The 15,278-nt window shown below is 40.2% G+C and overlaps 2 protein-coding genes across 2 annotated transcripts; one reads left to right on the forward strand and one right to left on the reverse strand.

Annotated features, from left to right (window-relative positions):
- Positions 1 to 2,037: 2,037 nt before the first annotated feature.
- LOC310996997 (microfibrillar-associated protein 3-like) lies at positions 2,038 to 4,365 on the reverse strand. Its single transcript, XM_083986564.1, has 2 exons — positions 4,242 to 4,365; positions 2,038 to 2,852 (listed from the first exon to the last, which is right to left on the reverse strand). The coding sequence occupies exons 1-2, from the start codon at positions 4,285 to 4,287 to the stop codon at positions 2,092 to 2,094; spliced, it is 807 nt and encodes a 268-aa protein (XP_083842690.1). The 5' UTR covers positions 4,288 to 4,365; the 3' UTR covers positions 2,038 to 2,091.
- A 1,706-nt stretch (positions 4,366 to 6,071) lies between these two features.
- fam114a2 (family with sequence similarity 114 member A2) lies at positions 6,072 to 14,992 on the forward strand. Its single transcript, XM_083986291.1, has 14 exons — positions 6,072 to 6,326; positions 6,997 to 7,205; positions 7,514 to 7,613; positions 8,055 to 8,156; positions 8,255 to 8,358; positions 9,483 to 9,620; positions 10,109 to 10,273; positions 10,395 to 10,518; positions 10,611 to 10,696; positions 11,005 to 11,103; positions 11,566 to 11,690; positions 11,782 to 11,854; positions 12,690 to 12,743; positions 13,781 to 14,992. Exons 2-14 carry the CDS (start codon positions 7,017 to 7,019, stop codon positions 13,880 to 13,882), a joined length of 1,461 nt encoding a protein of 486 aa, XP_083842417.1. The 5' UTR covers positions 6,072 to 6,326; positions 6,997 to 7,016; the 3' UTR covers positions 13,883 to 14,992.
- Positions 14,993 to 15,278: the final 286 nt, after the last annotated feature.

Below are 15,278 nucleotides of genomic sequence, written 5' to 3' on the forward strand. Positions count from 1 at the left end.
GAATTTTAAACTACAGATCTATTTAGAATGTTTAAATAGCCTATGACACATAAATTAATGTATGATTAAGTGTTAAAAAAAAAAATCAGAGAGCAGGGAGAGTGCATTTTTTAAGTTTTACAACACTCGTTTTTGGAGAAAAACTTCTACTATTACACAGTATTACATCCTGTTCTACATAAGGCATAAACACATAAAAGCCACAATGATTTAAATATATTTCATTGAATTTTAAAATGGCATGAACATTGTGGAACTGTTGGAATTCATAATATGACCATGTTTAACCATTGCGACCATTAGGTGCTATATGTTATAAGGTAGATGCTATATCATAAGAAATCATAATTATCAATATTAATTCAACATTTACCACTTAGAACACAAAAACATTAAATAATAAAATGCTTATTATTAAAAAAAATGCACTCTCCCTGCTTTATATATAATATGGTTTTCTTTGGCATTGTCTTCCTGCTCTGACACATCCTCCACCAAATCACTATCAACCTCCTCCTTTTGGAAGATCAGATAAAGGGCCTGGTTGTACCAAGTCTTGTTGCCATGATGTCAGTCACTGAAATGGCAGCTCAGGAACCTCTATGTCATGACCCCCCACCACAACCCTCCCAACGCAAATTGATTCAAATTTGTTACTTTATAGATTATTTTATTACATTGCAGGTGCAGGTGCTTGCAGTTGCAGATCTCGTGTCTGTGTCAAGGCACCCCTTGACCTCAGATGACCTCTGTTCCATTTGTGCACCATACTGTATGATCACTACTATGCTGTTTTACTATTTCACTGTTTCGAGGTTTCCCCATGCCCCCTCAAAGACCAGCAGGTGTCTGTCTCTGTGGGAACCTGGGCAAATGTGGTGGGAACACAGGCAGTTCTCGTGACAGTGTCGAAGTCCCCCTTGAACTCTGTTTCTGTCACCACTGTCCCATAAATTATACACACAAACATGGCCTGTACAGTTCCACAGTTTCAAGATTCCCTAAAACCACAATTTTACTTGATTTGACCCATACTGGTGGATCTAAAATCCATCTAAACAGATACGGGTCAAATTTGACCCGAAACAGCCTCAGTGTTTAAAAATGTGTAGCACCTGTTCAAAAGTATACAATTTAAAAATATTTTCATTTTTGTGTATTTTGGGTCACTTTAGGAAAAGTCATAAAATTTCAGCCTAAAAGAATGATGTTTAGGGTATTTTTTCTGCTGTCAAATGTCAAAACGGGTCAAATTTGACCCGAACAGTATGTAAGGGTTAATGTTGTTGTTGTTGTTGATAATGATTATGGTTTAAAAACAGAAAAAGAAAAGGTGAACCTGCAGTTTTCCACACAAACAAGGACAAATAAACTGAGAGATTACACTCAGAATTTAAAGAGAACGTTCCCATGTCTCCGTTACGTGACTGACATGAAGCAGCGCCATGACGACGACTGACACAGTAAAATGAGGATATTTCATTACGATGTTTTGTTTGCGGAGGCTGAGCGACTGTAACAGTGAACAAAAGTGAAGCGTCGTCATGTGGAGGAGGAGGAGGAGGAGATGAGCTCTGATATCTGCTGCTGCTCAGACTGAGAGCAGACAAACATAAAGAACACAAGATAGAAGGAAGGAAGTCTGCACACAAACAGGAAAAATAAAACCCCCATCTATATTGATGACGAGAGGAAATAGAATTGTGGGCTTGGATGCGGCGGTAAAACTTTACGCCATGAGGCCATTAGGTCTTATCTGGAATCACAGAGAAACAACTGCAGCTGTTGATCTTTAGTTAGACGTTCTGCGCTTGAGAACACAGTGTATGTGTGTGTTAAAGTGGCTGTAAGAAAACTCACTGCAAGGGAATGATTTGAAGCGAGAGGGAAGAACACGAGTGGTAGTTTGATTTCCTCAGATAAAATCAAGGTTTTTCTTTGACGCTTTCAATAGAGCAGAGTTTTAACTTTTTTTTTTTCCTATAATAGCACAATAAAACTCAACATTAATAAGCACAAAATCTAAAGTATGAAAAAACCTCACAGTTATTCTTCATCTCTAATTTGCAGGTAGACGTGGTCTGACACAGGCTACATGCTGCTCTCGTAGCTCACACTTGTTCGTGAGCCAGGTGTCAGCACGTGGAGGTTCTTCTCCGCCTCTTGACTCTCGCTGAACACGTCCTCAGAAACAGTGTGGACTGACACTTTGACGCCCACGCTGCGTCCATCCTCCGCTCGCCTTTCACTCGATAGCAGCGCCCGGCACACCTCCTCTTCTTCCTCTCTGTCCCTGTCGGAGCAGGGCGGGCCTAAAATAGCCTGACGGTTGCCGGGCAATGCTTTCTCTGCGTGGTCAGCCGGCGTCTCCGCGACCTCCTCTGCGAACGTCCTGCAGTTCAGGATGAGCGGCGGCAGGGGGACACTGCGCGCCAGCTCCTCCATGTGCCGGGCAAACTCCATAGTCTTAAACTGCGTGACCTTGGCGAGCTCCAGCGTCTTGGCCGACGTGATGATGGGGATGCGCTTGGCGACCTCGAAGGCCTTCTGCAGCTTCTCGGCGCCCTCGGTGCGGAACAGCTCGTTGATGGCCTTCTCCGTCTTCTTGAGGTGGCTGCTGACCATGCAGAGCCGCGCCACGTTCAGGACCATGGTGATGGCGAAGGCCACCAGGCAGACGATGACGTAGTACAGCCCCAGGCCGCTGTCGGTGTAGGCCACGCGCACAGTCACAGTGTAGTTCTGGGTCCCGCCGGCACCATCGGAGGCCACGCAGGTGTAGCGACCTCGGTCCTCGAAGGAGACCACGCTGATGTTCAGGGCGCCGTTCTCCTGGATCTCCCATTTTCCTCCTTGAGTTCAAAAGAGACAAGACAACAAAGTTTGACCAAAAACTTTTAGAAGAAAGAGCAGAGGTTTTCACATTAATAGCTTATTTAATGAAGCATCAAAATCATTTACACAGGCCAACAAACCCAGTTAACTGTAATTAAAGTTCAGTTTTACATTATTGCATTGAAACTCTTGCACGAGTGATTTTTATACATTAGATTTGATTCAACAAACAAGACAAGCCGTGGCAGCATTGAAGTGACTTGGACTGAGGAAAGGCAAGGCAAGGCAAGGCATCTTTATTTATATAGCGCATTTCATACCAAGGCAACTCAATGTGCTTTACATAAAGACAAAACATTTTAAAAAAAAGAAGCTTAAGACAGAATAAAAACAAACAAAACACTAAAAACAGAGTTAAAAGCAAGAGCAAATAAAAGTAAAAGAAAAGAAAAAAAGATAAAGTTTTAAGTTCTCAGCTATAAGCACATGAAAAGAGAAATGTTTTTAATTTAGGAAGCGTTAAACTGACAGTTAATGATCAATCACATCAACACGTGATGGAAATGATAAATCTGCAACTGATGTGATTTGACACCTGAAAACAACTGAAGTTAAAAACATGATAAAAGTTTAATCTTGTTGATACCAAAATAACACAAGTAATCTTTGTTTGTCTTATTACATTCAACATGTAAAATATAATGTGTCACTGATTACGTAACCTCATGATTAAACAGCTGTGTAGTATCAGTATCATGAGCAGACGTTTTTGACAACTGTAAATTTTGATGTTGTCCTATTGTGTTGTATTGCGTTCCCACTGGTCTGTAGTGTTTGTTGTTGGGATTAGTTTCTTCTGTTTGATCTATTTTATTGTGTAATTACTCTGAGTTATTTTCAGGTTTAATCCTTTATATGATGCAACAAACTGCTTGGGTTTACTTCAATTTATTTGATGTTGAAAATAACCGTAATTTTTTGCCAGGTTTGGTACAGTCTAAGTCTGACACATAGATGTATTCTTAGTTGAAATTCAACACATTTACAGTATGTGGTGTTTCAACACTGCATAAAAATACACATTAAAAATCAAATGTCCTTCCCTTTTCCTTGTGCAACAAACATTAAACAAAAGTTCATTATATAATTATTTTGTTGTATGTTTCTGTTGTTTCTTTTGATGTGATAATATTTGGGGATTTTATGGTTTTGGTATAAGGAATGTATAAGTCTTATAAGTCTGATGACATTTCTTTACCTTGATAATAAGGATAATGGAAATACAGCTCATGGCTACTGTACTTGTTTTGACTTCCACCTACTTTGACAGTGTCAAATTCTTTTATTTTTGTGTAGCCTTAACATGCCAGAGTGGTTTATGAGCTTCCATGCAGGACTCGTCCTACCTGCTCCCTCGCCCAGTAGATCTCCTTTTGGGCTGTACCACTTCATGTCATCATGGCCTCTGGTCACGTTACACTCGATCAGCGTGTTGGATCCCTCCTTGACCACGATGGAGGAGTTGTTGGACGGCTGTAGGAGGGACGCTGCCCTCTCCTCCGACCCGTTGTGAGCTGCTTCTGCTGTCCAGCCACCAAGCAGGAGGGCTGTGAGGAGCAGTAGTGACGGGTGGCGTTTCTCACGTGAAAACATGTTGAGGGCAGACGTGGTTTCAGCTCAACATCTAGACAAGACAAACCTGCAAAACCGGAAGTATTAACGGTTACAGCTCAAGCAACACAGGGAAAGTTTGGCCTTGTTGATTTTCTTGAGGAATTACACCAGTTGTCCAAAGCCCTAAGTCCATAGCTAATGCAATCATAAACACTGAGACGTTATCTACAAATGTAGCTAATAGATTGTATGATAAAAGTTTTAGTCTGTGTTTGTCTCATCACTTGCCATGATTAGCCTACTAATTATGAGACTTAAAATTGTGATGCAAAGGGTTTAATAACTTGTGTTTTTTGTCCCTTAATAATGTGTTTGGGCTTTTAGCAGATATATGATTGGTTAATGTGACTTTTGAATACCTCATAAAACTGCTGGTAAAATGAACTTAAGATGCAGTATGGAGACAACTGGTAGTAATGACATGAAAACAGCAGTGAGGAAGCCAGTTAATTGGCACAACAACAAAAATGACAACAATAATTATAATGATTAAGTAAAAATAACAATTGTGCATTAAACTGCTTAACCATTTCAATTGGGCTACAAACTGAGTTTCTCTATGACTAAGCTAAAGAGTTATTTAAAAGTACTATTATTTAATTAGTTCAGTGTTAGCCTATTATGATTTGAGGGGGAAATCGTAAATCATACAAAATTACATGAACACTGACCACTGAGAGCTACAGTGAACACCCACACAAAATCAACTTCATCACAACAGCCAACACCCAGCACCTGAGGTAGCTACCTGAACCCACCTGCTGCTCCAACACCAACAAAAGATAAACTCCTATTAACTTCATGTAAGTTTAAATATATTTTTCTATTTCTTTCTTCTTTTTTTTACTGCTATTTTATCGTTTAAGGCAGAACGACCACGATGTCTCTAAGCAAATGCGGCCACTTCCTTGTTCAGAACAGGTAATGGTAAGTAGCAGGTGAGTGGGCGTGGCTTACTGTCAAACAGGCGCTTTTACAAGTGTGACACACTACAATGAGTTTTTGCCATACTTAAAAATGACAGAAAAAAATTGAGTTTCATAGTTTTGTCTATTTCGATTTAGCAGCCTCTTATAATTTATCATAAATAACTGTTGCACCTTCTCAGAGCTTCTTCCTATTCATTAATGGGTAAAGTAAAATCCCCAGCTATCTTCTTCAGCCCAGAGGAACACGTAGGATTAGTGAATGTGGTGAATGGAAGCTGTCCTTCAGCATATATTTTTTTGTCATTATTCAAATATGCTAGAAGAAATCAGTGGTTTTATTTTGATGTTTCCAGTCTTACTGTAATCTATTTCCGATATTTGCAAACTACGTGATTGCGTCAAGCTGCCTACTGAACGGTAGTGATTGTTGGGTAGTAGGGATGCTTTACTTTCAAAATAAAATCACAAAACTGTGCTACTATTTAAATGTCCGCCTAGCTTTTCGTGTATTGTTTGATTGTTTTAGAATCAAAGCAGTTTTCGTCTTTGTGGCAGTACATATTCCGTTTCAAATCTACCTTTGTCATGAGAAAACTTTTATCTTGAAAGTATTGAAACGGAACTCGTCGCCAACTGTGAAAACAAGCTCAGTGAAAACAAATGTGACGTGGCTAATCCCGTTGGACAAAAAGAGAGAGAGAATGTGAACAATTTATTGGTTTTCTGAAAAGTTTAAAGAAGTTTAATGTGTATGAACTGAGCCTAAAACCGAAATAAAGAAGATAAACATTAATCGTCGGGGATCTTTGGGAGAGAAACTGTTAGCAGGCTGAGGTTACGGTAACTTAACTGCTAGCATCGAGACTTGACAGCTGAGCGACAGACGGGGTAAGTTTGTAGTTTAACTGAGTAAGTATGTGATGTTTTTCCTGAATAAACGTGATCTTGAGATGAGTAAAAATGAACATGCTGCCAGAAATAAACTGAAGCTTCATCTGCTGGTAGTCGTTAAGTACAGGCACGGACCTAGCTCGCCTCAACTACTACCAGAGCCCACAGTGAAGCCTGCATGTGTCACTGTGCTTAAAACATAGGAGTGATAATGCAATAACACTGTAAAATATTCATAATACAAACCAATAGAACATTAAACCGAGTTTATATTATTTCATATTTTATATTCCTGGTTATCAGTCATGTGATTGTGTGGTGTTTGCTTTTTTTTTTAGCAAACACCTCCCATGTACAGTAGCTACACAAGTCATAAACAGCTGTGTAGTTGACTGCTGTTCCCTGGGTCTCGAAATGTAATACCACTGGATGATTTTGTAAATGTGAAGAATACAATATTTTATTTCATCAGATATCAGAGTATTTTGGATTTAATCATGGAAGAATGATTTACTTCAGCTTCATTTTTCCATTTGGACTGTAAGCACTTGATGGCTGCACACAAATCAATAAAAAAACACACACTGTACTGTATGCATGAGGTAAGTTGGATATTCATTTGGTAGCTTTGATAGCTATTAACCTTGTTCTTTTTTCACATTTGAAGGCATGTGCTAAGATACAAAGATGTCTGACAGTGAAGCTGCAGCAGCAGAGGATTGGGAGATGGCTCCAGAGACTCAGGATGCCTCTCCTACTGAAACGCCTGACAATGCCACAGACGTGGCCCCGACGAGAAAGGCCAGGAGGAGACCGGAGGCCACACCTGCAGCTGAAGCTGAGGAGCCACCAAAAGTAGAGGAGCAGCAACCAAAGGTAGTAATGAAGAAATCATAGTTTATCTGAGGCAAAACTACAAATTACAAGGAAACGGGTGCTTAACTGTGACCTCCTGCTTTTACACTGAAGACCACCCTGTGTTTCATAAACATTCAGTCATGTAAAAAACGATTTAACACAGAAATGTTGTATCAGTAAATATTCCATCCTCCCCAGGGTCATCCCAAATGTCGCTTCTGTTTGTGCACAAATTAATTGATTTTTTTTATTTTTCTTCTTCCCCGTGTTTCCTGCTTTCTCTGTATTTTTTCTTCCTCCTCTCCATCCTCCCACCCCTCTCTCAGGCCTCCGAGGAGTCCACTGTGGCTCAAGCAGGTTGGGGATACTGGGGCAGCTGGGGAAAATCCATCTTGTCCACAGCAACAGCTACTGTTGCCACTGTGGGTGAGTAAAGACCACTTACCACAACCCTTTTGGTTTATATACAATATATGATGTGTTTGGTTACTTAAAACATTTAATTGGAAAGCCAAATCCAGCATCTGTCCATCCATCCACTGAGAGGTGACAGTTCTTACCACTGTACCACCATGCCACCCCATGAGCACCTGGTCGTCTTTACTGTAAATCATATGATGTGTGTTAAGTAAAAGATTTAACAGCTCAGAAAATGATGTTTCAACAAAATCCAGACTCATCATTTTGGTGTGAAACATAATTGCATGAATGCTTGTTTCTATGTTGTTACTTGAACTTGAGCAAGTGAGGTAAGGAGAATAATCTGAGTAATATTTAAAATGCTCCCCCCCCCAAAAAAAAAACAACAACAACAAAACCTTTTCCTACACTGTGTATTGTTATATAACATGTCTCTTGTCTGTCCAGGCCAAGGACTCACTCAGGTGATCGAGAAGGCTGAGACGTCCCTGGGAATCCCCAGTCCGACTGAACTGTCAGCGCAGGTGGAGGAGGAAGAAAAACAGCAGGGTAAGACATTGACACACTTTTCAATCAGTGAGTCCCTCTTAGTGATTAAAAAAAACAACAACTTTTGTAACAAGATCGATGTGTTTCGTGTCCTGTAGGGGAAGCCAGCAGTGAGACAGATAATACAGCAGGAGATGGATCCTCAGCGGCGGGAGGAGCAATGGGAATGTTGTCATCACTTACCAGTGTCGTCCAGAGCACCGTAAGATTTTTGTTTAAATTCTCTTTGAAATCAGTGAATGTACTAGAATATTTTTGCTGAAAGGTTTAAGTTTAAGTTTTTAAATAACATTTTGAGGAACCTACTGAGCTTTAGTGGGGAGAGGAAAAGCTGATTTTAGTGACGGCCAGACGTGAATTAAACCCTAACATGACCCAAGACGTAAACTGATCTGCTTCAAGAACTCATTTGTTCCTTCTGCTGAACAGCTCCTGAGGCAAGGTATTCAGACTGGGGAGAGAGTGCAATAACCTATCAAAGGTCAAAGGTTTCTCAGGGACTCAAAATACGCACATATCCACTCACTTATAAAATATAGAATGAGATTCTATAAAAATAGAGAGTAAGGTTTCTGAATAAATAAATAGATTAAAAAAACAACAACCAGTTAAGTGCAAAAAAAATGCAACAGTGTGAACGGTGGTCAGAGCAGTGCAGTTTCAGCTGTTCATTAGCCTAACAGCTAGTGGGAGGAAGCTGTTGGTCAACCTGGTAGTTCTGCACTTGATGCTTCTGAACCGGTGTTTTTACTGGGTCATGTCTGTTAAATCTGTTTTTAAACCTGTTTGTTTTAAACTTGTTTTTTAATCTTGTAAATTGTTGCCTGTGTCTGGCTGCTGTTTATGTGTATTTCTTTTTTTATTCAAATATGTGAAGGCACTCGAGTCCAAGACAGATTTCCACATGGGGACAATAAAAGTATGCTCTATGTTCTAATCAGAAGAGAGAAAGCTTAATGCCTCTCTTTTGATTGGCTGACTGTTGTCTGAGTGATCAAATTAAAAAGAGCAGATATCAAGTAAAACCTCAGATGAACCAACGACAGCAAGTTAGGATGGTGGGTCCAGGTGGGCAAGGCTTTGTGGAGTTTGTTCTGACATCACAAAGTTACAGGAAGTCCTGACGGCTCGTTTTTTAGGCTCAGTTTCTGAACACAGGCTGTGTGTATTTCTCTGTGGACTGAGGTTTTGATACTTTCAATCATAAAGTACAACAATATAAGTAAAACAATATAAAACTTAATCACACTACACAGGGAGATCTACCTTTATGCAGTGTGAGACTTAGTGTGAGACTATTAAGACTGTGACCAAACCTTTTCACAGGGGAAGACGGTGATAACAGGTGGGCTGGACGCTCTGGAGTTCATAGGGAAGAAGACGATGGATGTGATAGCAGAAGGTGATCCCGGCTTTAAAAAGACAAAAGGACTGATGATGAACAGGAACTCCACTCTGTCTCAGGTAGGCGGAAAAGAGAAGAGATTGAGCTAAAATAAGAAAATCAATTAATTAAAGCAGAAGTAAGCGATCCGGTCGTTTTGGCTAACTTCCTGTCAGCCGATGGAGTTAGCAGTCCCCGCCCTCGTCCCTACGTCACCACATTCACGCGCATCCCTTGGCTGCACACACAGAGAGGACCGCCCCTTTATGCCGTTCTCTCTCCTCGTTGGATAAAGGTTGTAGGATACAAGGAAAGTTTTCTCCTCGGCTTACAGCGGAGCAGAGTGACTGACAGACCCGTGTTTCAGACCAAACACTCTATATAAGTGATTGCTGTTGGAAGATATAACTATTTAAGACTTATATTAACACAAACATTCCGCTTACTTCCGCTTTAATCTTAGATTCACTACATCTAATTCAGGCGAGATGACACAGCTGGTTTTAAAGCTTGCTGGAGTTACATGTCATCTCATCATCTGTCACTTCTTCACAACTCTGTCTCTCAGGTGTTGAGGGAGGCAAAGGAGCGAGAGGAGCTGCAGACAGCAGAGAAAGAGTCATCAGACTCTGAGAAGAAGGTGGTGGCTCACTATGGGATGCTGTTTGATGAATTTCAGGGTCTGTCACACCTGGAGGCTCTGGAGATTTTGTCAAGGGACAGTGAGTCCAAGGTGTGATGAAAGCTTCCTTCCATAATATGACACCTTCAGTGGCTGAAAAAAAACCAACTGAAGATGTTTTTATGTTTCTGGCTTTGTTTCTGTGTGTGTGTGTGTGTGTGTGGGTGTGTAGGTGAAGTCGGTGCTGACCACCCTATCAGGAGACGAGCTGGTGCAGCTCAGAGAGGAGCTGGAGAATATCAAGGAATCATTCTCCCTGGTCGAGTTCGACGATGAGGAAGTTGATGAGAAGAAAGGTAACGTAACGTTTCTATGCCACCGTGCCACAACGGCGGCATCAGCTCCGTCATCATCTGAAAACAACTGATTCCCACATTTCTGATTTCAGATGAAGACGGCGCCGAGTTTGAGAGAGAACTAACGGAAGCACTGGAGGGTCTCAGCGTCTCCACCACGGCCGACAAACTCAGCAAAGTAAGTCATCAAAGCTGAGCTTGTTAATCTGTCAGTGATTCAGCCTCTAACACTTTTTGGGAGGCTAAGACTTGTGTTGTTGATCTGGTTTGACAGAACAACAGCAACATGTAACAGAGAAGTTCAATCAAAGATAACAACATCACAGATCTGAGCCTTAAAGGTTGAATCAAAAGGTCTCTGACAGTCCGGACATGTTATTAACTGTGTCACTTATTGCAGACCTATTGTTCCAGATCCCATTAGATTGTGCGCGTCCTGTTTTTATTGTGTCCACCCTAATGTTGTTACTCTGTGTTCTCCAACAGGCCTGTAAGAGTTCCAACAGCCTGATCGGTGACATGATGAAGCCAGAGAAGGAAGAGGAAGAGAGCGAAGAGGTGGAGAGGAAGACGCTCTCTGTGGAGGTGTGTCAGTATTACCCCCCCCCCCCCCCCCCCCCCCCCCCGCCTTTGGACATAATTTGCACACTGTCTGACAGGACTTGGTTACAGGATGTCAGATTCAGTCATCTTGTTTCTTAAATCTTGCAGTCCAAAATCTTTTGACATCTTTTTCATTGTTTAATCTTCAAGACACAGTGAAAATACACATCACAATTTTATTTCCTCAAATAACCAGTTTCATCTGATAAAATCCAGAGATCAAAAAAGGAGGTGGAAGCAGAAAAACCTTGGTATTAAAAAAATTAAAATTGAATTTTTAGATAGCTTCTGGTAGAATATTCTGTTTTTGGAGGGCAGGGGCTTCAGCTTTAGTCAGCATTTTAACACAGCTTGTGATTCATGCTACTTTTTATGTTTCAGTCCATGCACTGTGTGTTTCCTGGTTCATTTAGCTGTGTGTGTGTGTGTTTTCTACCCTATCAGGAGGTCCACGCTGCAGCCATCAGGAGTCTAGCGGAGCTGACGGCTCGCTCTATTGAGCTTTTCCACAAACTAGCTGAGATGATCCTCTTCTCCAACAGCAGGACAGAGGCCGGCATCCTGTCACAGTAAGACCAGCTTGACGTCCAATCGCTGCAGAACGTTGACTGTGGTTTAATCTGTGCCCTAAATGAATGTATCTGTGTTTGTCACTCTCAGGTTAACTGTGGTTTTGTGTAAAGAGATCTCTCTACTTTCTAAGAAGTTCACCTCCTGCCTAACAACTGCAGGGGTAAGTATGACCATCATAACTTCTGAGTATCAAAGAGTGTTTATGACGTAAAACATATCACTTTGTTTTAATGTGAAAATGATAGAAGACAGCAAAGGCCCTGTTCTCTTTGGTTTTTGACTTGGACCTTAAAGTGGCCAACAGTGACCCACCAGAAGATGTCAGAATGTGTCCTGCCTCATAAGGGGGATGCAATGTCTAACATATGAGAGGAGACCAACTCAAGTCTGGCCTTAATAGTAAATAGAATAATTTTTAAAATCAATCCTAAAATGTAAAAGCAGCCTGTAGCGCTGCAAGAACTGGCATTATGTGGATGCTCTGGACTAACTGCAGGTGATGGATTGATTTTTGACTGAGTCAGGTGCAGAGAGAGTTGCTGTAGTGGAGGCAGGAGGAGATAAAAGCCAGGATATGGTTCTCTAGGTCTGGGGCAGAAATCAGACAGTTCACCTTGGCCATGTTCCTCAAATGATAAAAACATGATTGAACAACTTTTTTCACAAACCCTGTGGAACAGAAAATTAAAAATACATGTAGCGAGTTCACAGTAAGTCTAGTAAGTCCATGGATGTTCACCTAGTTCACCCTAATGCCATTTAACCAGTTAAATAGGATTTGTTCCATCCTCTTTTAAATCAGATTCATTCTTTTGTTTATTTCCAACCACATTTTTCCATCTGTTAAAATGTTGGTCTCTTTGTAACAGAGCTCTAACACACGCTGCTCTTTCCACCTTCAGGATTTTCACTTTCCAAACAGCTTTTGTCATTTTGACACATGATTGTTGTTGTTCAAGCCGAGTCTCATTTGATCTCAACATTCTGTCTTTCAGTCGCATGAGAAAGGAGACGTCCTCAACCCGCTGATAACAGGTGTCTTCTTAGAGGTATGTGTCATCGTGTCACTACAGCAACACACACAGACACACACAGAGGTTGCAGTTTACACACATCTCTTCTCTGGCCTCTATGAACGGTCAGTTTGACCTTGAAGAGCTTAACAAAGCATTGATGTGATTATACAATGGAAACATACAGAAAAAATACTTTCATAATTATACAACTCTTTTCCAGTTTGTGCAACAACTGCACAGTTCACAGTTTTGACTTACTTTATTTGTATAGTACCTTGAAAAACAAAGTTGACAAAGTGCTTTGAAAACAAAGAAAAGCAGGAACAGGCGAATGGCAAAAAAAACAAACAATATAACAACACACAGCTGGAGAGTTGGGGCAAACAAAGGCACATCAGAAAGAGGCACAGACAGGAGAAAAGACATACTATAATATATTCAATATAAACATCAACAAAATTTGACACTGTAAAAAAAATGATACAAAGGTAATAGAATATGTGAGGTGTTTGAACAGTCGTTTGATTCTGGAGATGGCAATCTCAGCCAGTAAATCTGACACAGTGTGGAGTCCCACAGGGTGTAATACTTAGTCCTCTTCTCTTTGCTCTACTTCTAGGGCAAGAAAAGGCAGCAATTTATAATTATTTTCATTAGCAATTAATCTGTTGACAATTTCCATTTCTCATTCTGTTTGAAATCACAAGATCAAAATCAAAACCTGAGGAGAAACAAAAAAAAGTGAATTGCACTGAAAGTTTTATTTTCTTACAACAATTTTAAAAATCTCTAAAAAGGGCTGAAATAAATTCCCCTGATGAAAAATCTTTTGTTTTGATAGAAGTAAAGAAATCTACTGTGCTTGTTTAATGATTTTTATTATTGCAAAAGTCCTGTGTAAAGTGGACACAATAAACAAACATAAGTAATATGGTAAGAAGATGCCTATTTTCCTGTTGTGTTATCTCTGCATATAAGTTATTGGGATACACAGTCACACAAATGGACACTTGAGATTATTTCTTATACATCATGCCTCATGTTTACATGTTTGTGTATCTTTCTCGCAGGCATCCAACAGTGCTTCCTACATCCAGGATGCGTTCCAGCTGCTCATGCCCATACTGGAGATCTCCCACATCCAGAGGAGAGCTGAGTCCACGGAGCAGTGAGCCACCAACATCTCCTCTGTCCTCCATCGCTGTCGTCATCAGACCAGGACTCATAACTGACACGTCTCTGACACGAAACTTTTCTGAAATCAACTGTCAGCGTTTATTCTGTCTGGCTTTTCAGCTCAGGACAAAATCAATTTCACAAGAAGAAAGAAGAAAGTGTGTTCTTGTCAAACAGTGTTAACTTTTTAGTGCATCACATTAGATGGACTCATGTCCATTGTAATGGGAACAGAATGCATTTGTGATAAACAAGGAGCAGCTTTCAGTTCTTTGTTTTCTTCCAATGTATAAACTTTTTTTTTGACTGTACTCATATTTACTCTATTATGTCTCAATTCTGCCTCAGAGAACACTTATCTTGTAAAAAAAAAAAAAAAAAAAGCCACACATGATGTAAATGCAGGTGGGAACTTGTTGGAAAAACATGTTTCTCAGTCTCAACAAAATAAATAAGACATTTTAATGAAGTATTATCTCTTTAATGCAGGAAGACTGTTTTTGACTTTGGTTATCTATGCATACTTTCTTAACATACTGTCACTGAACATTTTGCTGGTCCTAGAGCAGTTGAAGTGTCAAACAGCTGAGTTTTGACTGAAATCCTAGAGTCATGAATCAGACAAACAGACAAGAGTTGCTCAGTCACACAGCGTGGATGTATACTAACAAGGCCTCAGCTCTGAGAAGATGCCACTTCTTAAAAACACTAGTAACAGCTGTCAGTGTCGTGAGCGTCCAGTTTGCATGGAAGATGTGTTTATTTTTCAGACTATAAGTTCTTGTATCTGCAGCTTCCTAGACCTGTTAAAGACTTGAGACAGACAGACTCTGAAAGACTTGGACATTTTAACAACATTTTAAATCCATCTGTGTAAAAGTTTAACATAATCTCAGAAGTTCAGGTGTTTATTTATCTAATAGAGGAACTTCTTTTTGAAGATTGTGGTGGTCGACTTTCAGCCTTTTACCTACAGTTGGATTCTGGTGTCTGATAATCTAACAGATGTGTGTCGTGGCTGTGTAAAGTGATCTATTTCCAAGCAATATATTGCACTGTGTATCAGGTATTTGACATGGTTTTCAAATAAATGTGCTTTCTTATAGACCCAATCTGTCATTGACTTTTATTCTTGGTTGTGGAGGCTGCATATACTGTATTGTGTAAACTAATTTTGATACTGGGGCTCCTTTAACAATTTGGGTTTTTTTGTTCCTGTTCCCATGTAGTGAAATCATAAAAACTTCAGACAGCAGTAATGTTTCAGTAGTTTGAAGAAGAACATTTCCTTTACTGAGCACAAAGCCAGACCCCCAAGAAAGATGGTTTTGGTCTGGACAGTCTGGATTTTTCTTTTATTTATTTTACCTTTATTTTACCGATTTGGGATTA

The sequence above is a fragment of the Trachurus trachurus genome (assembly GCF_905171665.1).
Source record: "Trachurus trachurus genome assembly, chromosome: 14".
NCBI classification, from domain to species: Eukaryota; Metazoa; Chordata; class Actinopteri; order Carangiformes; family Carangidae; genus Trachurus; species Trachurus trachurus.

Coding starts and splice junctions, on each gene's coding strand:
- LOC310996997 (XM_083986564.1), bottom strand. CDS start 4,287: ATGAAGTGGTACAGCCCAAAAGGAGATCTACTGGGCGAGGGAGCAG. Junction 2,853..4,241: donor TCTACTGGGCGAGGGAGCAG/GTAGGACGAGTC, acceptor TTTGAACTCAAG/GAGGAAAATGGGAGATCCAG.
- fam114a2 (XM_083986291.1), top strand. CDS start 7,017: ATGTCTGACAGTGAAGCTGCAGCAGCAGAGGATTGGGAGATGGCTCCA. Junction 10,697..11,004: donor CGGCCGACAAACTCAGCAAA/GTAAGTCATCAA, acceptor GTTCTCCAACAG/GCCTGTAAGAGTTCCAACAG. Junction 11,855..12,689: donor CCTGCCTAACAACTGCAGGG/GTAAGTATGACC, acceptor TCTGTCTTTCAG/TCGCATGAGAAAGGAGACGT.